General features: G+C 45.6%; 1 protein-coding gene across 2 annotated transcripts in view; it reads right to left on the reverse strand.

Annotated features, from left to right (window-relative positions):
• Positions 1-25,202, reverse strand: part of ANKRD31 (ankyrin repeat domain 31) — a 654,832-nt gene that overhangs the window by 572,640 nt on the left and 56,990 nt on the right. For both annotated transcript variants that reach the window (XM_069218867.1, XM_069218858.1), the window contains exon 2: positions 10,844-10,905. In XM_069218867.1, the coding sequence (XP_069074968.1) occupies positions 10,844-10,882 (39 nt within the window). In that variant the 5' untranslated portion in view covers positions 10,883-10,905. The remainder of the gene's footprint in view (positions 1-10,843; positions 10,906-25,202) is intronic.

The raw sequence follows: 25,202 nt of genomic DNA on the forward strand, positions 1-25,202 counted from the left end.
TTTCGGTAGCTGTCTCTTGTTTCTGGTGTGGAGTTTCCCGGAGACGCTGGCGACTTGCCAGTGCTATCGCTTCCCCTTAACATTACTGAGTATTATTGAGGATACTGCGTCAAAGTTACGCATTAATTTCATCCCTAAATCAAGGGCTGGTGCAGCCCTGTACTGCCACTTGATAAAGTTTGTTTTGACCAATGACTGTGTTTCACCACTGCGCATATTAGTTGCTCAATGTTCACCAGTAGCACATGGTATGTTCTGTATTCAGTTGAGCCGCCTATGGGCTTTGACATTGCATTAGTCTGTATTCTGCCTATTGGCTTTGACATGGCATTAGCCATTACTTTCTGTATTCAGTTTAGCCGCCTATGGGCTTTGACATTGCATTAGCCATTACATTCTGTATTCTGCCTATTGGCTTTGACATGCTGTATCCAGTCTAGCCGCCTATTGGCTTTGACATTGCATTCCTATTGACTTTGACATGATGTATTCAGTTTAGCTGCCTATTGACTTTGACATGCTATTAGATATTCTGCCTATTGGCTTTGACATGATATCATATGTTACACTTTGTATTCAGCTCCGCTGCCTATTGGCTTTGACATGATATCATATATTACATTTTGTATTCAGCTCCGCTGCCTATTGGCTTTGACATGATATTATATATTGCATTTTGTATTTCAGCTTAACTGCCTATGGGCTTTGACATATTATACATTGCATTTTATATTCAGCTCAGCTGCCTATGGGCTTTGACATGATATTATACATTGCATTTTGTATTCAGCTCAGCTGCCTATTGGCTTTGACATGACACTAGACATTGCATTTGATATTTAGGTTAGCTGCCTATTGCCTTTAACATGACATTGCATTTGATATTTAGGTTAGCTGCCCATTGCCTTTAACGTGGAGTTAGACATTGCAGTTGAGAATCCAAGCTGTATTTTTCCAAGCTGTGTTTTTGCACCAGATGAACCAAGATGTTTTGCTCTCACAGTAGACTAGACCTGATAAGAGAGAGTACATGGGTATTGTTTTTCCTTCGCTTGAGCTTGGGAACGGGAGTAGTCTTGGAGACCTGGCCAGTCTCCAAAAGGCTTGCTCAGTTTCCCAGGTCTGAGAGGAGGGGGCACACCTTTGTAATAAATGTAACAGGCTGCAGAGAGTGAGATTCGAATCTGCCGGACCTCGTGCTGGAGCTTGGCGCCAGCTGCCAGCATCCCGTGTGGGTAGATGAAACTCTTTCTCGCGGCTGACAGGGGTCATCAGCTTGCAGACCTTAGAAAGATGTAGCTGTAAATAGTTCCTACACGGTGAAGTATTTGTTTTGCTTTGCATTCAATATCTTATAAATATAACCTGCTGTGTATATTGCAAACTGATATATTTTGTTTGATTAACGCGGACTGGAAAGCTACTAATTCGTCATTCATATAACAACAATAAAAGTCTTCTTTGACCTCAGAAGTGCATTTCTGTTGTGTTATGTTAGTGCTTAGAAACTAAATAAGAGGAAAGCACTACAATTGGTACCAGGAGTGGGGTCGGTCATTAAGAGGTGATTAAGAAGGGGTTTGACGAGTTAGTAGATTTCTAAGTGCACACTTTAAAAGTGTAATTGTTTTTTGTTGTTTGGAGAATTACAGAAATTGTTTTCTGTTTGGAGAATCACAGTAGCACGGCAGACCATGTCTGAGAATACATGTGTTGATGAACTGCCTGATGGTGCTAAGAAAAACTGTGAATTGTTTTCTGTTTGGGGAATTACAGAAGAAAATGCATGTGTAGAAAACGTGTGTTTTGGAAGTAATGATGACAGAAAGGTCTGGATACCTTTATCTGCTTACAGAGAAATGCAGGAGAAATGTAGGAAGTTGGAACATGAAAATAGGAATTTACGTGAGCAAATTAGCCCGACTGAAAGTTATAAAAGGGCTGTTTTTGAAGAATCTTTCTTGTCCCATTCCAGTAATGAGGGGGTTAAGACAGCTCCGAGCTGCACTGAGTTTCCGTGTGAGCCAGGGTTTTTGGCAGACAAAATGCATTCCTTAACTGATAACACGGAGGAGAGAGACCAGAATGTGATTTACGAGTTACCGTTGCAAAATGCACAAGTAAAACGAAGGATTTTAGAGCAAGACACCGCGAGTTTCATTAGCTTGTTTGATTTTTGGAAAAAGAATAGCCCTCATTTGAGTGAAATCCTAACACTTTTATATATGGTCACTGTGAAAAATAATATGCAGCTGCGCGCTTGTGATTTGGCAAATGAAATAATGCAGACTTTAGGTTTCTGCGCAGTGCAAGAAGGAAATACTTATGTACATTTAAATCATGAACAAGGGAAGAAAATAGTGCCCCTAGCTAGGATCATACAATGGATCTGGTACTTGCAAGACAGGGCTAGAGTACCACAGATAAAAGAATTACCAATGAAATTGTGTGCACCATTTGAATTCGTGTCTACTGAAGATAAAAAGCATGTTTGTTTTACTAATGATTCATTGACTGAAATGTTGTTTTCTGGCACAGGAGAAGGAATGGAGTTGTATAATGTGTGTCAGATTTTAAAGCAAGAGCTACGTGAGATGTGTCATTTTTATGCTGATTTTTGGTTCTTTGATAATGTTTTAGCCACATGGCTTGTACCTAACTGGTTCAATTACCTTGCAGATGTTAATGAGAACAATTCAGAGAGAGAAGTGTTCACCCAGAATTCTGCCTTAGTGGGGATGGCTAAGTGGGTGCCCCAGAAATGTGAACAGCTGAGAGAAAAAGCCACTTACAGGTGGGCAGAGATGAGAGAGATGCACATTCCCCTAGATTTGATAAAAACTGTGCAGCACGCACAAAAGCAATCTGTCATGCAAGCAGTCACAGAGCAGTTGGGGAGAGGAACGTTACCAGAACAGAAATGGCAAATTGATCAGGTTTTAGGGAAAGTGATTGCTGCAAATTACCAAGGAAAAATCGAAATTATGCTGATACCTAGAAAAGAATCTGATTCATTCATACAAATTGGAGACAGAATGGCCCAAATTGGCAAAAATGCAGTGAATGGAGGTTTGGTAAAGAAGGAGTCTGCCCCAGCCCTTCTGGCAGTGCAAGAAAAGGGAAGCTGTGGCGCAGCAGATAAAAACCTCAGTGCTGATGTGTGGGCTGAAGCCCCAAGTGACCCTCCAGAACCTGCAGAGAATATAACAAAGGGCCCCAAAAACGTCCTGCTGATTATAAAACAGGGAAAGAAAGAGGAAGGGTGCAGTTTAAATGAAAAATGTTATTTGCAAGAAAAGTCATACTTGTTTCTTTTGCAGATCCTACCACGTTTCGCCACTGTCCCTGAGTGTGCTGTGTGGTCCCCCTTCCGGTGTGTGCGTGTGGGGTCGGGGAAGGGACCGAACCCCCAACCTGAACCTGGCTGAGTAAAGTGCCAGCACCATGGATCCATTTTGCGCAAACTGCGCCTTCAGTTCAAGTTCAACTTGTTTGCTGTGTTTTTTTTTTTTTTTCCCTTCTCGTATGGAACTCTGACTTTTGCTTACCTTCCAGAAAACCTTCCAGGTGGACCGTGCACCTTTACATGAGCAGAACTCATGCCACATCAAATTGCTAACACTGTTGAATTAGAGACTCATTCAGAGTATAAAAATTGCCCAGTCTTTTCTATGTAGATGTATCTGATGGGAAAGGTTATGAAATCAATGTGTTAATTCACTTCTATTGCTTTACAGGGATTGCTTTGATCATTCTGATAATGTTTTTTTTTGTTTGTGCTGATGTTTTTTTTTTGTTTTTGTTTGAAACAAGAGATATGTGAAACAAAAATTCATTGGTCAAAGGGCGGAATGTACTGCCACTTGATAAAGTTTGTTTTGACCAATGACTTTGTGTTTCACCACTGCGCATATTAGTTGCTCAATGTTCACCAGTAGCACATGGTATGTTCTGTATTCAGTTGAGCCGCCTATGGGCTTTGACATTGCATTAGTCTGTATTCTGCCTATTGGCTTTGACATGGCATTAGCCATTACTTTCTGTATTCAGTTTAGCCGCCTATGGGCTTTGACATTGCATTAGCCATTACATTCTGTATTCTGCCTATTGGCTTTGACATGCTGTATCCAGTCTAGCCGCCTATTGGCTTTGACATTGCATTCCTATTGACTTTGACATGATGTATTCAGTTTAGCTGCCTATTGACTTTGACATGCTATTAGATATTCTGCCTATTGGCTTTGACATGATATCATATGTTACACTTTGTATTCAGCTCCGCTGCCTATTGGCTTTGACATGATATCATATATTACATTTTGTATTCAGCTCCGCTGCCTATTGGCTTTGACATGATATTATATATTGCATTTTGTATTTCAGCTTAACTGCCTATGGGCTTTGACATGATATTATACATTGCATTTTATATTCAGCTCAGCTGCCTATGGGCTTTGACATGATATTATACATTGCATTTTGTATTCAGCTCAGCTGCCTATTGGCTTTGACATGACACTAGACATTGCATTTGATATTTAGGTTAGCTGCCTATTGCCTTTAACATGACATTGCATTTGATATTTAGGTTAGCTGCCCATTGCCTTTAACGTGGAGTTAGACATTGCAGTTGAGAATCCAAGCTGTATTTTTCCAAGCTGTGTTTTTGCACCAGATGAACCAAGATGTTTTGCTCTCACAGTAGACAATACCCATGTACTCTCTCTTATCAGGTCTAGTTTTTCCTTCGCTTGAGCTTGGGAACGGGAGTAGTCTTGGAGACCTGGCCAGTCTCCAAAAGGCTTGCTCAGTTTCCCAGGTCTGAGAGGAGGGGGCACACCTTTGTAACAAATGTAACAGGCTGCAGAGAGTGAGATTCGAATATGCCGGACCTCGTGCTGGAGCTTGGCGCCAGCTGCCAGCATCCCGTGTGGGTAGATGAAACTCTTTCTCGCGGCTGACAGGGGTCATCAGCTTGCAGACCTTAGAAAGATGTAGCTGTAAATAGTTCCTACACGGTGAAGTATTTGTTTTGCTTTGCATTCAATATCTTATAAATATAACCTGCTGTGTATATTGCAAACTGATATATTTTGTTTGATTAACGCGGACTGGAAAGCTACTAATTCGTCATTCATATAACAATAAAAGTCTTCTTTGACCTCAGAAGTGCATTTCTGTTGTGTTATGTTAGTGCTTAGAAACTAAATAAGAGGAAAGCACTACAAGCCCCATGCTAATTTTGTATTTGTTTTAACACTTCCGGTAAATTGCCAAGTGTCGGGGTACCCTGTGTGGTAGTATACATGGCAGCGAAGACTGTAACCCATGTGGCACAGTCATCCACCGAGGGAATCATCCCAAAAGGCAAGCCCATAGTGAGCAACCTATGTTTTTCCTGTGGTCCCGTATGGGGAAACACAGCTTCCAGCTGATTCGTTCTCTGGGCAATCCAGAATGGTATTTTTTCCCGTTCCGTGGGCACTTTACCCATAATAGTATGCACTGTTTGCAGATTAATCCCAGTAGCCAACAGCTACTGGCGGTGCTGGACGCGCTGGTGTTGTGTTCAATGTTCGCATTACAAACTGGACTAATAGTCTATAAAATGCCACTAATTCATTATATAAAACTCGTAGATCTGCTAGTGGCATATCCTGTATGCCTGGGTGAGGTGTGTATGTGGCAAACATAGGCCATGTAGGTCCATCATTACGTAAGGGACCTAACCTCACTCTTCGTAGTACATGTGGTAGGGCGCCTTCAAACCAGTTCTGATGCTCCTGGTATGTGAGCGATACTTCATCATACTGGTATGCTTGGTACCGTAAAGGTACGTTTGCAACTTCATATGTGTGGAATGTGTGCGTTCTTTGGTCAACCTCAGGAAAGGTGACCCAACAGTAAAATGTTTCTGTTTGGTATGCTTCATTAGCTTCTATTATCAGAGTAACATCCCCTCCCTCATTTGTAAGGCCATGCGTTAATAAATGTTGTGTTAGTGCTTGTCTAGCATTTTCAGGAATGTCAATTGCATCAGCCATATTTGTTTAGAAAAAAGGAACACCAAAAATATGTAATAAAGTCCTTTTATGAGTTCGAGCTCAAACAACTTACAGCTTAATCAGGTGTTACCTTTTCAGCTGAGGAGGATTCTCCCAAAGACCACGGACGTCTCCGTATAATGGTACTTAGGGTACCTGTTGTCTGTGAGACAGTGATAGTCGGGGTATCTGTAAATTAGTGCCTAAACACCATCGTTGGTGGCGCCATGTCATAGTTTGGACTCTTGCTCTGAGCAAGACTGCTGGTTTAAGGATGACAGTTCTTGTGTTTGTAGGCGACTACGCCTTTCCTACAACAAGTCGCAACTGTTGTCCCAACCTTACCAGCTCACTAGCAGCACCTCACCAGAAACACAATAGTAAAAGGTGATTTATGGCAGCCCTTACGCATGGACTCGAGAATAGGACATCTCAGGGAGTGTGATGGTTAAACGGAGATTACCCCGTTCTCACAGATATATCATGTTTCATACAAACACAGGCAATGACAAAGATGCAGTAGAGTTTCAATAGTGTTTACTTAACATAACTGCAATTTGCGATAAGTTGCATGGGCTGCAATGATTAGGATAATGAATAATGCAAGAAACAGAATTGTGAAGACCCCACCATCTTGCAATACGTAGAAAAGATATGAGATGTAATATGCCCTAATACCCTAATGTGAAAGGCCTAACCTCCTACCTAAAGGAGAGCTGGGTTTGTTAATCCTAATCTGCCAAGGCCATGTCCATGAGAAGAGCCCCCAACCCTCGTTACCTTGGAATGAGGTCTCTATCTCAGACTTCGCAGGGACACGAAGACTGGGTCAGCGTCAAGACGACTGCAGCATTGGTATCAGCGATGCACTCTGGTCGGAATCACTCTGATTATCTGTCTAAAGTGTGATGTATTTATACAGATCTACAAGGACCCCTGACGTAGGTGTGTTCCTAAACAATAGATAACAGACATGCTTGGGACGGCAATTAATATAAACAATCCCTCGAAAGTATAGAGAGGGAAAATCCCTAAGTGTGAACACCTACTGTTGTTTGTCTTTGGTGCTTGATCTTGACGCGGTGACACTGATAATGTTACCCATAACAAGTGGCCTATCTATAAACAAGGCACCCATCTTAGAAGAAATAAATTATTAAATGGGCTAAGACAGAGCAAGCTAAGTAGGTTAAAAGTCACTAGGTGACGGGGGCACGAGTCTGCGAGCCAGAGGCTAAGCTAACTCCTATTATCCCATTAAAACGAACTAGGATTCACTACAAAAGAACCCTAGGGGAGAGGATGTGGCATAAGGGCCAGGGCGGCCAACTTAATAGCTGGGGAACACGATTCGAGTCTCGGCGCCAGTTCAACATCCTGTGATTCTGGGCAAATCACTCAATCTCCCCTTGCTACCAAAATGAATGTGTAATCTAAAAGTTGCTCATGTAAAGCACTGTAATACCACTTTTGTATCGCTTTTGCGTTCTATAAAATGTAAGAAAAACAAAGCAATCAATACCTTTGTGTCAAGTTTGTGCTACATAAAATTGCCAAAACAAATAAAGACCCCACAGACATCGCAAAGAAACAGCAAGATACCTGAAAACAAGGCAGAGGAAGAAACATACCACCTTTAGTGCAAAGCAGCGAGGAAAAAGAAAACAAGGGGGTACGGAGCAAATGGCCAGTGGCACAGGAGTTAGCAAGCGACAGCATGAGGAGGGTGATATGGTGGCAGGACAAGCAAGAATATGATGTGGGGGAGTGCGATTTAAGCGTTATGTTAAGCGTTATGGGTAAAGCAGTAGGGTGCGTGTACAGTGCCCCCGTGCTCAGCATTGAAAGCACATTGACTCACAGGAGCAGAAAAATAGTCCCCAAAGAACAGAGGCTTCCAAAGAGAAAAAGGAGGGACAAAGAGGCATGACTGACCACTAGCAAAGATTTTAAAATGACACTGAAATTAACAAAGGAGATGGCTTTAAGCCCACAGAAGTAAGTATACAAGACGCCATGCGCTTTACACTCGACCTAAAAACAAATGCAGACAAGGTTGGTTTGCTGCCCGGAGATGAATTCCAACCATGGAGGGTAGGAATTTGTGATCTACCTCAGTGGTTCCCAACCTACGGTCAGGGGACCCCTGGGGGGTATGTGAAGCCTCCTCAGGGGGTCCCCAACTGCTTAGAAGGTTAAATAATCTTAACATATTGGGGCCACAGCTTTCAGTAGTGACTCAGTGGGGGGTCCCTGGATTCCGATCATGATTCAGTGGGGGTCCCTAGGTTCCAGTAATGGTAAACCGGGGATCCACCGAAGTCAAAAGGTTGGGAACCGCTGATATAACTCATTAATATGGTAGGACAGATTTAAGATAGAAAAAACCTAGGGCCAAACATACTAATCAATTTCTGGATAATATGTGAATATACCACTTGAAAATCGAATTTTCCACAATAGATTGCAGTAGAATGGGGGTTTGAATAATCAGTCAAATCAAATGTCATTTTCAATAAGGGATAGTACTAAAGATACACTATTATTGTATTATGGATGAATGTGTGTTACTTAACATAGATTGACTATATATATATATTTAGTCTAATGGAATAGCCTAACTAAAATATTGCTGGTTACAATGATTTGATTTTCTTTTGAAAAGTTTGACTGTTGTACACTGCACTATATAGATTTTTTTTTCTTTTTGGGGAATAGCTTTAATGTATTTATTGCGTTTCACAGCAATGAGAAACTTATTAACTGAGTTAGCAAACCTGTCCTGATGATAGTCCTAGCAGCAATGAAACAATGGCAAATATATATCCGATCATAATCATGTTTTTGTGTATGACTTTTGCTGCATTTTCTGTGTTGCATAAGTAATATTTCCTCATGGTTTGTTTGGTTATGAAATTGCCTGTCTTTAATTGTTTGGTTAATGGTCAATGTGCTATTCTGTTTTCATTGATGCGTGTTAAATAATTTTTATACACATTTGTAATAAACTGGATTTTATTTCTCTTTTTTTTTTTTTTTTTTTTTTACAAAACATGTTTTAGTCCCCCTCTGCATTTATTTCAATATATGCAGTCAATTAGGAGTATTAAGTACTTTTGTTGAAATTTTCATAGTTCAGATTATAATTCATACAAATTATTTTCTCATGTCACTCGTTTGGGGTTAATTTGGTAGAGTAGAACATTGGCTCATTCCCCCTGGGGGATAGATGGGTGGCCCCATCTGTGGTCCTACTGCAATAGGCACTCAATCTTCCATTCTATGCTCCACCACCCTCATCATTCACCAGTTAGCTGCCCTTATGGTTTTAAAAATGGTCAATTCCTCCTCTAGGCTCTGAGCATTGTTCACTTCCCCAATGATTTCAGCATTAATCTGTGCTACTCCCAACACAAGAACACTAAAGATGTGGTGGGGAATGGGGAAATTATCTATTTGGTCACTCTGACTAACCTTAGGATATGATGTTAAGGCAACCTCAGTGGATGAGGAAGCTCCAACCGCAATTTCTGGCATGCTTCATCATCAGCAACTTCATCCGCCTGTAGCAAATACTCCCAGGACAAACGTGAGCGGATGTTTTTCCATAACACAAATAACTGGATGAGGCCATGACAGGTGGCTGTGGAGGTGTAAATAGGTAAAATATTGACAAACTCCTTCAATATATATATAAACAGTTGTCATTCTCTAGCCAGTTCATGAAGCTAGAATACACCCATATTAGGTTTCTAATTGAATACTCATGGAGTTGAATGTGCCTTTCACCACGTATTGGTACACAAAGCATTTTTGAAGCAAACCTCTCAAAGCTCTGATGAATACCCATGACCATTTTCAGGCACTAGTGCGGTATGAAACATGTTAGCTCTATACAGGATGACAGGGGCATTGTACCAAATGTCATCCCAATATATTGCTTTCACCATGCCTCGGGTATCTTCCTATAAAGGTATTTTTTAGGTTTTCCCCAAGGTAGTTATATAAATCATATGGACTCAAGCCTTATACAGCCATACAACTGCCTCTGAAGTGAGGTCAAGTGTGCCCCTGGTAGTGTTGTCTTACCACGGTGGGATGAGGTTGCAGATGAAGCATGCCACAAAATGTGGTTGAGACTTCATGATCCAATAGGGTTGGCTTACTAGCATATCCCAGTGTTAGCCAGAATGACCAAATAGATAAATTCACCATTTTCCACTGCACCTTAGGTGCTCTTGTGCTTTGGGTAGGAGGGTGCGCAGTGTTTTTTCCTGTGTTTCTCCTTCGTTAACATGTCTGGGCTACTCTGCCAGAAGCCTCCAAACCGGTCAACTGATCTGTTCATGGCAGCACCTCCAACAGAGCCACAAAGTTATCTCTAGAAAGTCAGGTGAGGAAGGACTCATCCGGGACGGCACTGGTTTGAAGGCCGCCGGATACTGGACTACTTTAACCACTAAAGAAAGCACTTCTGACCATTTTATACGGTGCTGGGACTGGTGGGCAAATCTAAAGAGCAGAGCCTTTGTCAGGGAACAGCAACCAGCACAGGCTAACACAAAAAACACCAGGTTGGCAAGGACCCCTATCAATTCATTTTGAAGTAATGTTGCTTGGGTTGCGTCCACTGGACCCTGTACAGTTTATTCATTCCTAATATAAAAACTCTGTTGGCAACCTTTTAGATAACCAAAACATACCATCTATAGGCAAAAGGAGTAGAATGCCTAGTATCTAAATTAGTAGTTGCAAGGATGAGACAAAAGTTCTCTAAATAGAATTCCTTAATGGCTTACCTTTTTCACTTCCTCTGTGTACTGCAGTGGGTATGGCATCACTCGAGTTAATGAAGATCAGCCTTTCAAAAGACAGAAATACACTTAAGTTCACAAATTCTGGTACTAAGAAACTAACTGCAGAAGACTGATGATATAATCACAAACAATTCTCGAAAAAATATCCCAATTAGCAGGAGTTTTATCATGCACCTTTAGGTTACAGGGATTTCCTTTAGCTCCTTAAAGCCCCTTGCAGAGATGCTAGGGGAAGGACAATGTTTGGGAAGCTACAAAATGTAAACATGGCTCCAAGAGCCTAGTTTGCTTCATTTTTCTGCCACTTCACTCCTGACCTATGAGACAAGGGGGAACAAGGTCAGTGGCATGAGTACCCAAAGGTAATTCAAGTCCATGGACATAATTAATTAGTAATCGTAGTAGTTGTTTGTCCCAGTAAATTTCCAGAATATTCCCACACAGGTACAGTTTTGTAACCCAACTTCTTATGTTTCTAAATTTAAAGTAAATCATATTCTATTCACAACATGGCACGTAAGCAACATTTTATTTATGTCACTGACAATCTTCAGAGGAGATCGATTTTTCTTCCAGCAGTTGCTTTTACATAGTAAGGGCAATTTGTCTTCACTGACAAGTGGTACACCAGCCAGCACAGACTAACACAAACAGAGAGGTATGTACTGAAAATCTAGCAGGAGAAACCAGGGTGAACTAAAGGGAGGTAAATTAAAGTGGAAGAAGGGAAAGCTAGGTGATGAGGAGGCAGCAGCTAAAGCTGCCGACCTTGGAATCTGGAGATTGAAGTTCGAGCCTTGGCGTTTCACCCAACATCAAATGATTATCAACAAATCACTTAGGGGGTCATTACAACATTGGCGGTAAAAGCCGCTTACCGCCGTGCAGAAGACCGCCAATACACCGCCGCGACCACGGAATTCTGCCACAGCTATTATGACCCACAGCACGGAATCCGCCGAAATTCAGACACCCACACAACTCCGCCAGACCAAAGGTCAGTGATAAACTGGCGAAAACAATTCCTCCACCGCCACGCCAACAGAAACACGCCCATGCTATCACGAACCACGAATCCACGCAGCGGTCTTTCAACCGCGGTATTCCATTGGCGGTACACACTGCCGCGCTCAAAATACACACACATCTCCAAAACACAGCCACATTGGACAATTCCAAATACACAACCCTGATACACATACAAACCCCACTCCTACACACCCAACACAATATAAAACACACACCCACATCACCCACAAACCCCAACGACCAAAAATTATTGACGCAGGCCAGAGAGAGAGCACAGCAATAGACAACCCCACCACACAGAGACACACAACACCATCACCCATACAACTTCCACGCTCAAAACACCCCACACCACCACACATCACCACACCCATCAACATATACACCACCCCACACATCACCTACACCACCCCATGTCACGCCAAAGACTCCCCAGGTTTTCCGAGGAGGAGCTCAAGGTCATGGTGGAGGAAATCCTACGGGTAAAGCCACAGCTATTTGTAGCACAGGTGCAGCACACCTCCATAGCCAGGAAGATGGAGCTATGGCGAAGAATTGTCGACAGGGTCAACACTGTGGGACAGCATCCAAGAAATCGGGAGGACATCCGGAAGAGGTGGAACGACCTACGGGGGAAGGTGTGTTCAGTGGTCTCCAGGCAGAACATCGCGGTACAGCGGACCGGCGGCGGACCTCCACCTCCTCCCCCACAACTAACAACGTTATCATTTGGGAGGTAGACAAATGTCGCTGCGCTGTATGTTGTATGACTGGTGCAGTATGAAAGTGTCCCTACGCACGTGCCCAGGAATGATGAGGAAAGAAGGTGCCACCCCCTCTAGGTCTATGTGGGAAGATGGAAAAAAAAAAAAATAATTCAACCTGGGATAAACCAGGAACTGCGTTCCCCACCTGGGAACAGTCAATAACAAGTTTAGGGGTTTGTGCCTGATCAGTCCGTCGGGAGTTCGACCACTACTCCCACGGGTAGGAGCTCTGCCAACCTGTTGGCTCAGGCTATAGTCTCTTTGCCTGTACCGTCTCGCGGACTGAGGTTGTCCAATGAGCTTCATCTTATGATCAGCGAGCCAATTAATTTCAATGGTCTGAGCCCGCTTCTGATACGCTGTCTCGGCAGTGCCACCCTCTCCTTTTGGCTCTCAGCTGATGTAGGTTTATGCGGTTTATGCAGTCAGGTGTGTGATTTCGGGCATACCCCACCTAGTTCTAGCAGTGATCCCTTGAAAGCTGATTGCTGAGCATGGTCACCAAGGTGTGGAGGCATCCTATCCAGGCTCTTAGCATCCGCACACTGGAAGATGCAGGGTTTCATTTTGCCAGGTAAAATGAAGTCGAAAGGGACGGCCCAATTTAAATGGAATACCTTTCTCTCTGAGGCGGTCCATCACAGTCAGGAGCACTCTACGCCGCTGCAGCGTTAGCATCAATAAGTCCTGAAACAAGCCGATCCATTGGCCCTCAAACTCAATTGAAGCTGTGTCGCGGGCAGCTGCCATTATAGCCTCTCGCTGTTTATAATAATGTAGACAGGTTAGTATGTCCTAAGCCTGGCCTGGTGTATGAGCAAGACGGCCAGCTCTGTGTGTTCTGTCAAGCACGATGTTCTGCTCTTTCAGTGCTGGAGCCACGTGGCAAAAGACGCCCCACAATATCCTCCAAGGCTACAGGCCCTGCCTTTGCTGGTACTCCTTTTATTCGGATGTTAGAGCGATGCGATCTGTTCTCTAGGTCCTCTACTTGATACTGCAATTCTTGTCATGTAGGGTGAGGAGTTCTCTTGACAGTCCAGTTCATCCTCTCGCGCGTCATGTGTCTGTTTCAGCATATCCACATGTTATCTTCCGTGGACCACCTCTCTCTCTTAAGTTCTTTAACATCCGCTGCTATTTCCTGCTTCAGTGTAGCAAAATCTTCATGGACAGACCCAAAGGAGTTGTTCCATGAATGCTTTCGTCAGTGGTGCTCCATCGCCATCCGAGGGTCCGTCCCAGCTGCCTCCCCACCCTCCATCTCCGGGATCCCAGACTGCACTCCTTTTTTGACCGGGGTTTTATTGAAGATGTCTTTAAGAGAGCCTTGTTTCTTGCTGTGTCTCTAGGACGCCATTCCTGATAATCTGCGGTTCCGTAAGGGCTCTATCTGGACCACCGTCCCTCTGTTGTCTCAGGCCACTCATCGCCCTGCGGTCCCGTTTGTACTGATGTCTTTGGCAGCTTGCAATTCGGTGGACGAGCGGCCCAGGGCAACATGCTTTTTTCAAATATGCAGTGGCGGCCTTAGTGCGCAGGGCGATCAGGACAGGCAACCCACCGCACCAACTTCAGTTGGTTCCTGTTCCACTCCACCCGAAGCCCTGCTCCCAAACTGCCATCTTCCTCCTGTCTGGATTGGACCAGCTCCCTGGGTAAGCAAGCCCCGCTCACCTCCACTCTGCTTGGCCACAGCAGGCGGTCCAGCCGTGGCTCCTCACCTGCTCCTGTTCTTATCCTGTGTCTTTCATGTGTTCACGCCGGCACTCCCGCCACGGCAACCAGGCCCCCTGCGCCAGCGCAGACCACCGCTCTTCAGAAGCCCCCATGCTCCGGGCGCCCGCCCTTTCTCCTTCGCACTCGTTCTGCGCTCCTACCCGGGTCTTCAGCGTTCCACGGCCCATTCAGCTGGCAGGGTTGACCGGAGTGCTACACGCGCATGCACGCGCAGACCGCCTCGTCCACCTCCTATGTACGTCCTCTCAGTCGGGGGTTCTTCTTCCACGCTCTCCTCCAGGTGCTGCCTGGACCTTGGCATACGCTTCAGTTGGTCCGGTCTCTGCCCCCCGCACTGCACTGCCATCCACCCGGCAGTATCTAGACACCAAGCTCAGCTCTGGGTCACAGTGGTGGGTGCAGTTTCTGTTACAAAAGCACTGCTGGTAGCATGGTCTGTAAAAACAGACAAAGCAGTATGCCCTTAGTTGTGGCATTTTCCAACAAATTAAAAGTTTCACCATTCCCATCCCAGCTTCAAACAATCCTCTACAGTGTGTATATCTGGACCTCTGCGCCCCCTGAATTTGGATGGTGCATTTAAATACTTGCAGTAGTTTCTTGCTCCAGATTCCTCTGGGTGCGCCACAGCAATCGGCTGACGCTTACACTGCTAGTAAAGATTTGCAAGTCTTCAACAAGACATTTGCAGTAGCTGCATTCCACTCGGACCAGGCCCATGTATTGGCCTCTAAAGCATACAGGGACACCATGGGAACCCGAGTGTGGCTTTAAAGTATTCATCACCCTACTATCCGGAGGGAAATTTATTAGTTAGGAAAATATTGGACTTAAAGCAATCCTTAAAAGCTAGATTATTAGGTTCCGGTCACAGTTGGATTCACCACCTTTACTGAGTTGAGAGAGCAATAAAACTGCCTAGAATATCTTGGGTGGCCGAACCCCTTATGAAGTAGAATTTGGCAGCCTGATGTATGTCCCAGATCTTGATGGTCTTGGCACAGTGGCGGCAGAAGCACCCTTAGACATAAATGAACATCTCACAGGAACTCCAAGTCTTCCTAGATGAGTGTTCCACCATGCATGCCACCACTGAATGAGTAAAGGTACAACCAGCATCTACTGGGTAGATTCCAAAGGTTGGGGGATCTAGCTTGAGAAAAGGCTGTAGTGAAGGAAGAATCTGGCCCATCAAACCGTGCACTGGTGCCAGTTCCTGGAATTTAAGGTACCATAGTTGTGATTTTGTCACCACTTGCTGGATGCAAATACAAGCTCTTTGTCTTCACTGATCAAATAAAATTGAATCATGTGGCCAATAGTCAAAAGTAGACCAAGGACTTCTGCATAATTCCTTATCCGCGCTTACTACCAACAGGCAATACCTCTTCAACTGTTGAACACTACCGATGTTGTTTCAGCTTGGTTGGGGAGGGCAGAGAATGAACTTTTCTCGATTCCAGATGCCGCTGCAAATACAAAAAAACATACTAGATGTAGGTCTACAATTTTTTTTTAACCACTTCTCAACGTATTGGAGGTGTCAAGCACCTTTGGCGGTGTCTACTAATTTTCTCACCTGCTTCGGCACCTGTTTTCACATAGACTGCTACTAGGTACTTTATCGCCATTGATGACTTCCCTTCAGATGCCACTACTACTTCTTTCATGGTATACGTACATTTCTTCATTGGATTAAAGGCACTTATCTGATCCATCCATGTTCCTATTTGTAGATTATACTTGCCTTCATTGCTCTCTTCTTGTGGACTGGATTTGCAACAGTTTTGTTCTTGATTATAAATGGCCATTATGTTCCTGAAGGTCTGCTGTTGAACTGGCAGATGAAGTATTGAAGCCTCATTTGTCTTCCCACAAACTGCAAAGAGACCTGTCCCTCATGAACACTTTTGCTGTTCCAGTTCTTGATGGAATTGTTTGGAAAAATGTCCTATGATATATTTGGTTCTACAGAATCTCAAATTCCATATGGTTTTTAAAATAGTTGTGGACTATATAATAGCACCTGGTGTTTTAATTAAATGCTTCCTAAGCTTGAATATTATACTGTATTTGAAAGTGAATATATGTACATGAAGTTGGGCAGTAACTGAAATGTTTTGTTACCACCACTAAGTGTACCATTATTGGGGGCGTGTCCAACCACCCAAGGTGGTGACCATGCAAACCCAGAGCGCCTGGGCTGAGGGGGAGGTGGGAGCAGTTCTGCAGCAAACCCACATCCACAGTGGCACAAGGCAGGTCAGGTACAGGGTGAAGACTCTGCATCAGTCTCCTAATGCTTTTTGAATGGGGGGACCCGAGGGTCACAAGTAGGCTGCAGGCTGGGTCCAGGTCAGTTTAGAGAAACCACAGGCTGGACGTAGAGGAGAACTGCCTTCTGCACATTGCAGCACCAGAGGTTGGAATAATTTCCCCCCCAACAGGCCAGGAGTCTGCTAGTGCAGGGTACCTTTTGGCGTTGGGTATCTTTGCCCGTATCCTTCACTGGCGGGGGGTGCTCTGGATTTAGCCTGCATGCGTCCTTGTGTTGGTCAGGAGGGGTCAGCTCAGGGTGTACTCTTGGTCGGAATCACCCAGGGACCTGCTCTAGGCCAGTGGGCCACCTGGGCATGAGCAGTGCAGGTTGGGTGCAGAGTGGGCAGGGCTCGCAGATCCAGGGTGGTTCTGGAGACCTTTGCTGGAGTTTTTGTGGACAGGGCCACTGTCCTCAGGAGATCTATGTCTTCAGGAGAACCTGGCCCTCTGGTTGGCAGGCAGTCCTTTTGGGGTTTTGAAGAGGTTGCTGGTACTACAGGATGTGTCACCTTTTGTAACAGGGGGTTCAGAAGCTGTAGACAGGCAGGTAGGGCTGGAGCCAAATCAGTTGGTGTCTGCAGTCTTCTCTCCTGAGGGTCAGCATAGTAGTCCTTCTTTCTTCTTGTCTTCTTAAGGTCACCAGGAATCTGGTGAGCTAGGCTCAGGGGTGCCCCTAAATACTAGATTTAGGGGCATTACAGAGTCAGAGGACAATAGCCACTGGCTACTGCCCCGGTGGGTGGCTACACCTTTCCTGTGCCCCCTTCCCTTTGGGGAGAGGGGCACATTCCTAAACCAATTGGTCTCTGTCCTCCAAAACAAGATGGAGGATTTTGATGGGACAGAGTCACCTCAGCTCTGGACACCTTAGGGGAGGTCCAAACTGGTTTGGTCACTCCTCTCTGTTTTACATAATTTTATAATCGGATTTGCTGCCAAAAGTGGGGCTTTGTCCGGGGATGGGCATCTCCACTGGCTGGAGTGCCCTGGGGCACTGTAACAGGAGGCCTGAGCATTTAAGGATCACCGCCAAGTGTTCGTGCCTTTGGGGCGGGTGGGGGGTGCAGTCTTTGTTTCTGGCCTCAGAGACTTGTCTGGAAGTGCCAGACAGGCACAGACCGGTCAGCCCTGCACTAGATGTTTGGCTGAAATATAGGGGGCATCTCTAAGATGCCCTCTGGGTGCATGTTTAAATAAATCCAACACTGGCATTAATGTGGGTTTATTGTGCTGAGACGTTTGATACCAAACGTCCAAGACTTCAGTAAAGTCATCATAGAGCTGTGGAGTTCGTAATAACAAACACCCACCCCATGTACTTAATATGGCCACATTGCACTTACAATGTCTAAGAATGGACTTCGCTGCATGAGCAATACGCTCCGACAGTGTATGCACTCACCTGTGGTATAGTGCACCCTGCCTTAGGGCTGTAAGGCCTGCCAGAGGGGTGACGTACCTATGCCAGAGACAGTGGTTTGTGGGCATGGCAAAAGGGGTGCCATGATGCCTTTGTCTTTTTCTCCCCACCAAGATACATAAGCTGTAATGACAGTGTGCATGTGCTTGGTGAGGGGTCCCCTAGGGTGGCATAATACATGCTGTAGCCCTTGGGGACCTTCCCTGGCCACAGGGCCTTTGGAACCATGGGTACCTTTTACAAGGAACTTAGCTGTGTGCCAGGGGTGTTCAAAGTGTGGGAACAATGGTACAGTTTTAGGAAAGAACACTGGTGCTGGGGCCTGGTTAGAAGGATCCTAGCACACTCAGTCAAGTCAGCATCATTATCAGGCAAATTGGGGGGGGCTGACGGGACAACAACCGTGCCAAAAGGGGTCCTTTCATACACACTGCAACTTAAGTGGGATATCCCCGATCGCTGGAGCGGCTTGTGCAGCCTAACAGGCCCGCTCACGAGGGTGGCCACGCCTAGGTAGGAGATGCAGCGAGAAGGCCCACGAGGCAGGAGTGTGGTGCAGCCAATGGGACTGGGTCACTGTAAACCTACTACAGTATAAAAACTCCACACAATAACTGCACACTGCATCCTAGCATAGTAATTTCATCCACTATTTTAAATATCAAGACGTACAGACAAAGCTAACAGTGCAACTGACTCCCCCTACCCTCCGAGGGGGTTAAAAGTTGAACGCCAGCCATACTAAGAGAAGCTGTGCCGACTGGCACTCCAGCTGCCCTTCCCACCTTTAACACCCCTGACAGACGGGGGAACAGAGAAAAGAGGTGTTGACCAAGCGAAACAACAATGGGGCGCACTAAACAGAGACTGCCCAAAATGGACAAGCATTCTTGCTCTTGCGCCCCTCCATCGGAAGGCTCTTCAGCGCTGACCCCCATGGATTATGTGCCCCCCCAACCATAGCAGCATCCCTCCATGGACAAACGGGACACGCTACTGCAAGAAATCCCTAACTTAGGGTGGCCCTGGAGCAACAACTAGGCATCATAGCCACTGACATTCCGCCAGATGACAGAGGACCATCGTAAGTTAGTAGACCAGTCAAACCACCAAACAGGCAATAGCCACATTAGCGCCCATACAGGCGGAACACAAGCAACATAACTGCTGCAAACAGGTCGGCAAGTGGGGGCAGTTCCAGGCCCACACAGAGGGGCAGGCACGCTGGAATAATATCTGCATAGTGGTTGTGCCAGAGGGTGCCCTAGGGCACACAACCAACAACATCTATAGAGACTAGGCTCCGATCCAGGGTGGCCTCAACAGGCTAACAAGGAAGCCAATCCCAGGATCCCCCAGATCTATTTTTGCGCGAATACTCAACTTCAGAAATCAAGATCAACTCTTAGAATCAAACCGAGACAATGTGCCATTGTTTTTTGAAGGACCCAAAGCCTCAATATTTTACAACTTCTCCTTGGCTGTTCAGCGCCAGAGAGCGTCGCATGAAGCAGAGATTCGTCGGCTGCGTGCCTTTGGCCTCACCTATGCTTTAATGTTCCTGGCTAAGTTGAAAGTCAACCATGAACAAAGCAGGCACTTCTTTGGCACTGCAGAGGGGGTCCGGGATAGTCTGGATGTCCACTATCCTGGCTACCAGAGGGACTCTCAGGCGCAGATCTTCACTCCGGGCACCCAGCGGTCGCACCAGAAAGGACACAGCGGCATAGGTATAAGAGCACAAGGCAGGGGCGCCAACTCAATGACAGGCCCTGGAGTGCCAACGGAAGGCAATCCGATCGACCACTGCGCTGAGATCTACCTACCACCGCTCCAGTTCTGGCTTCTCCCAGTGCACTTCCTCAGATACAGACACAGAGGGCAGCATGGCACAGTTCCTGGGGATTACACCACGGACAGCTAAGGAACTGTAAGGACACCAGTCACAGATATGTGACAACCGTGAGGTATGATGGCTCCATCTGGGGCCTACACTGACACACTCCTGGGATACCCGAGGGGGTCCTCCCCCTCCATGGCGACATACCTAGGGGACACCGGGATCTTCTTCAGAAATGCATATATCAATAATTATGAAGTGTAGCATGAGCAAAGTCTTAGCCTAGGCACACAAGGTACAGTTACCTAGGCACATTTTGTCTCAATCCAGCTTATCCATGCCAAGGCCACTACTTAATCCTCACAGTAGGGCCCTCGGTTGGTGCCCAACAGTGCACCCACCTGTGACCTCACCATAGCGCTAATCATCTGGAAAATCAGACAATGCACCAAGCTGGCGTAGGCCCTTGGTTAAGTTTAGTTGTTTTGGTTACGAAGGTTAAATGGTCAAATGAATGTTCCTCCATGGACCGAGTATTTTGGGGTATCATGTATAGTTTTGAATCCATCCTCAATGAATGTGACATGGGGAAAACACTTTCAAGAGTTGGTCGCCCTAAGCCGCAGAGTACATCCACCATAAAATGGCCACTATTCCTAACTCTTACAATCTACTCACTTGGAATGTCCGTGGGCAAGGGTCCTTGCATAAACGGCACAGAGTGCTACAACAACTGCACAGACGCTGCATTCACATCACTTACAGGAGACACATCTCACTGACACAGAGGCCCAAAAATTATGCAAAAGATTGAGGGAACTCTTTTACACCACCTACTCCTCATATTCCAGGGCAGCAGCATTATGGGTGCAAGCTTGGACCGTGGGTCCTTCCGCAAGAGCACAACTCCAAAAATCGATGCACAAGGTCACTATATGCTTTTACGGGGTGCCTTAGATGGGAAGCCTGCAGTGCTTGGATGCCGGTATGCACCAAATCAAGAAGATAGGTATTTCTCCCACCTTTCAACAATACTATCCGAATATGTGCACCTTCCATGGGTACTGGGAGGGGATTCCAACGCATGACTAGATGTACATCTGGATCACTCACACACCCTCTACCATCATCTGCCCCAACACATCAGGCTAAGGCACTACAGCAATGGGTAACAAACTGGGAACTTGCAGGCGTCTGGCACACCAGCAACATGTATTTAAGAGAATACTCATTTTATTCACACCCCTTGCGCTACATTCCCGCACAGGCAGATTTCTTTGTACATCCCAACTACAATCACATATTACACATGGTACATACTTAAGTAAAATACTCTGTTAACAACCCATTGCAGGTTACCCCCCAACCTGGGGCCAGGCGCCAAACCCAACCTGGCGTCTTCAATCAACACTACTAAAAGACGCAGCTTTCCGGGAAAGCACAACCACCACTATTGAGACACAAGTTCAAGAAAACACTGGTACCGTGATCTCACCATTATTGAATGGGAGGCCTTTAAAGTGGTGATACGTGGAACATCCATCAACACATTGGTGGGAGCAAGTTTAGAATCACTGCGGGAGCTTGAACATTAGAACATGCTTCAGCGCGTAGAGAGGATGGCGAAACTTGTCTACAGTCCGCTCAAATAGATTGTGCAGAATTACTTGAGCTTCTCAGAGTCAGATTATGTGGCTTTCACCCACAAGATACATGCCGAGGCAGATAAACCAGACACACTGCTGGCCAGACTGATAAAACCAGACCAACCCCACCGACCCAGCAGACCTGAAGGAGTTCACAACCCCGAATAAGTTGCCCAAAATACAAGCCAGAGAATCCCTCAGTCTCAGAAACTGAGAAAAGAGAGGCCATCAAGGCACTAGCTTGATAGCAGAATTTGTTTCTACTTCTGCTACATGGATAGTCCCACATCTCAAGTAATTGTGCAATAGTTCGCTAGAAAGCAGATTGGTCTCCTTGGCAACAACGCAAGCATTAGTAAAATTTCTCCTAAAACTTAATAAACCCCCAGCTGAAACATCATTGTATAGACCCTTATCGTTATTGAACACTAAATACCAGATCCTCAGCAAAATTCTAGCCAAACACTTTCTCTTCTTTACTGCCTGAAACACTGCATACAGACCAAAGCAGTGCATACAGACCAAAGCAGCTTCATTCCACGTATTACTACCTTCCTAAACATAAGTCGACTATTCCACCTCATGAACAATGCTAAAGAACGCTATTCACACTCCGGTTCTCTGTTGCTTGACATTCGACAGGCATGTGACACTAAGCTGGAACTTTATACTAGCAGTACTCGCTGCGTTTGAACTGCCAGCGAATGCATTCATTGGGTGCAACTATCATACAGAACCAACTGCACATGCAGGGACAGGGCAGCCTATCTTGTCCACCTACTCTATATCACGGGGGACTCGACAGGGATGTCTACTGTCACCACTACTGTTTATAATAGCAGTGGAACCACTGGCTCAGCATGATCGCAGGAGAGTGCTGGATTGGGGCATCAGTTTGGGCCCATCAATCCACTTGATCGCTCTATGCAGCAATATTGTGTTTATGGCGACTTACGAGCCGATCATGGTAGCACAGCCGCGTTGTTGTCCAGATTTGGCACCCTCTCTGGGCTCCAGATAAATCCTATGCACTTTCCTTTAATGCCACCTACACAGAGCCAACGATCCACTTTGGGCCCTTTAATATTAAGGTAGCACCATCTTCATTTGATTATCTTGGCATCCAGATTATTTGTGAACAGATACACACTGGAGGGTAATCTTCTACGAGCAAGAACAGCGCTCCGATCACAGGTGAACTTCTGGACTACACTCCCACTCTTGTCCCCAGTCGAATAGCATTGGCAAAAAAAGGTGGTATTGGCCAGTCTATTTTATTATTTTGTAAATCTGCTGCTGGCCATTCCCACCAGAGTGTTCCAGATACTGTATACATTGCTGGCAGGCCTGATCTAGGGCAATGGACACCATAGAGTTAGTCTCAAAAAGTTACAGCTCCCCATGGACAGGGGAGGTATGAATGACCAAGACTTCGAGGCTTATTGCATTGCGGGGCAACTGCAGTGGCTTGCATAGTAGCTGGCAGGCCACAACCTAGAGGAAATCTGCTACAGAACTGAGATGCTTCATCAAAGGTGGCTGCACCGGTTGTGCCCTGGGTCCCCGGTGCCCACTGAGGGCCCTAACCTGCTGCTGCGCACTGCTTTACCTACTGGAAAATGGCTATACGGCACACTGACTCTCTGAACCCTTAATTCCCAAATGTGCCGTTGCGCAGTCTACCCACTCCCCTGGGTACCCCAATGGCTGTTATGCTGCATCCCTAGGAGATAGGGAGAGAGTTGTCACTGGGTGATTTGTTTGAAGCAGGCACAATAATGACACTGACTTCGTAAAGGCCCACAGATTTCCGGACATGCTATTTCTGATTCACATAAGTACAATAGGCTATGTGCGGAGGAGCTGGGCGCTGGATGGGATGGAGCTGGTAATACATAAATTATTACAGGTACTCCCACTATGGGACACAAGTAGATACCTGATCTGCAGGTTGTAACGAGGACTTCGGGCAAACCTCAAGACCTCACTGGAACCCCCTCAAAACCAAATGAGAAAGACTTGGATAGGGCTTTTTCAAGTAAAGAATGCACCTTTCTTTTGCAACACCACAAAGATTTCTCGTAATTCCCAATTGAAAGTGATATGATTGTCAGTATTCCATCATGCATACTTAACACCACATAGGCTTAATGGGATGTTACCTACAGTCTCGCAAGATTGCCCTCGGTGCCATGCATTGGACGATGACCTAGTACAAGTTAGTGGCATGCCCATCGCTTACATTGTTCAACTAAAGAAACAAGATCATCTAACTTAATGGGCATGGATCAGTGCAAACAATGGACCGATGCATACTGGGCTTATTTTTCTGTCCCCGTGGTTCTAAGTTAACCACTCGGTTTATAAACTTAGCCTTACTCTTGGTAAAACAACTACTGACCCAGCATTGGAAGTCGCCGCCGGCCCCTCCCAATTGCCCATTAGATTGAAGAGGTGTTACACTGGGGCAGGGCGGAAAGCGCAGCAATCCGACGCGAAGAATATCGAAGACTACATAAAAGGGTAATATCAATGCAATGGGATCCACTGCTAGAGTCCTTCCAGGGTGCAGCAGAGGCTGCACAAAGGGCCTGTCTGGGGCCCACCGACAAGACAACGTTTTCCTGCGTGGCTGGCCGGCCGGCCTCCGTCAAAGGGACGTTGTAGGAAGATGGCTCTGTATATACTATATCAAAATGAGATAGTGTGCACAGAGTCCAGAGGTTCCTCAGAGGCTTGACAGAGGCAAAAATAGATAATAATAATAATGCTCTATTTGTGGTAGTGTGGTTGAGCAGTTAGGCTTATCAGAGGGTAGTGTTAAGCATTTGTTGTACGCACACAAGCAATAGAAGAAACACACTCAATGACTTAACTCCAGACCAATAGGATTTTATATAGAAAAATCTTTTGTTAATTTATTTCTAGAACCGCAGGAGATGGGCCAGTTGTCTCCTCTTCTCTATTGGGTTGTCATCTCAGCAGTCCTTGTGAGGTCCTCAGGAATCTAAAAAGCTGGGTTCAGGGAAGCACTTAAATACTAAATTTAGGGGAGTTTGCAGGTAAGTACATTAAATGAAAGGTACTTTGCATAGGTAAGTTCAGGACTTTGAATCAAATTGACAATACATACAGTTTTTTTTTTTAAATGGCAAAAAGCTATTTTAAAAGAGGAGACAGTACAATTTTCAACAGTTCCTGGGGGAGATAAATAAAATACAGTTTGAGGTAACAAACGTACAGGTTTGGAGACAGGGGGTACTCCAGTCTGCTTACAGGTAAGTACACATGTTGTCGGAGGGCAGACCGGGGGGGGGTTTAAAGGAGCACAGGAGGGGCCCCAAGTAGGCACTAATCCCACACCCTCAGCGCCACAGGGGCATCTGGGTGCAGAGTGCCAACAGGCAGTTGAGTTTCCAATTAAACTCTGTGAGGGCACCCCGGGGTCATTTAGGTGCTGCAGGCAAGGCACAGGGGGGCTTCGTGGGCAAGCTACCAACTTGATAGGGAGAAGGGCCGCCTGATGGTCGTAGCTGCGCACGTGGTCGTTTTCTCTCGAGTCTGGGGGCTGCGGGTGCAG

The sequence above is a fragment of the Pleurodeles waltl genome, chromosome 1_1 (genome assembly GCF_031143425.1).
Source record: "Pleurodeles waltl isolate 20211129_DDA chromosome 1_1, aPleWal1.hap1.20221129, whole genome shotgun sequence".
NCBI classification, from domain to species: Eukaryota; Metazoa; Chordata; class Amphibia; order Caudata; family Salamandridae; genus Pleurodeles; species Pleurodeles waltl.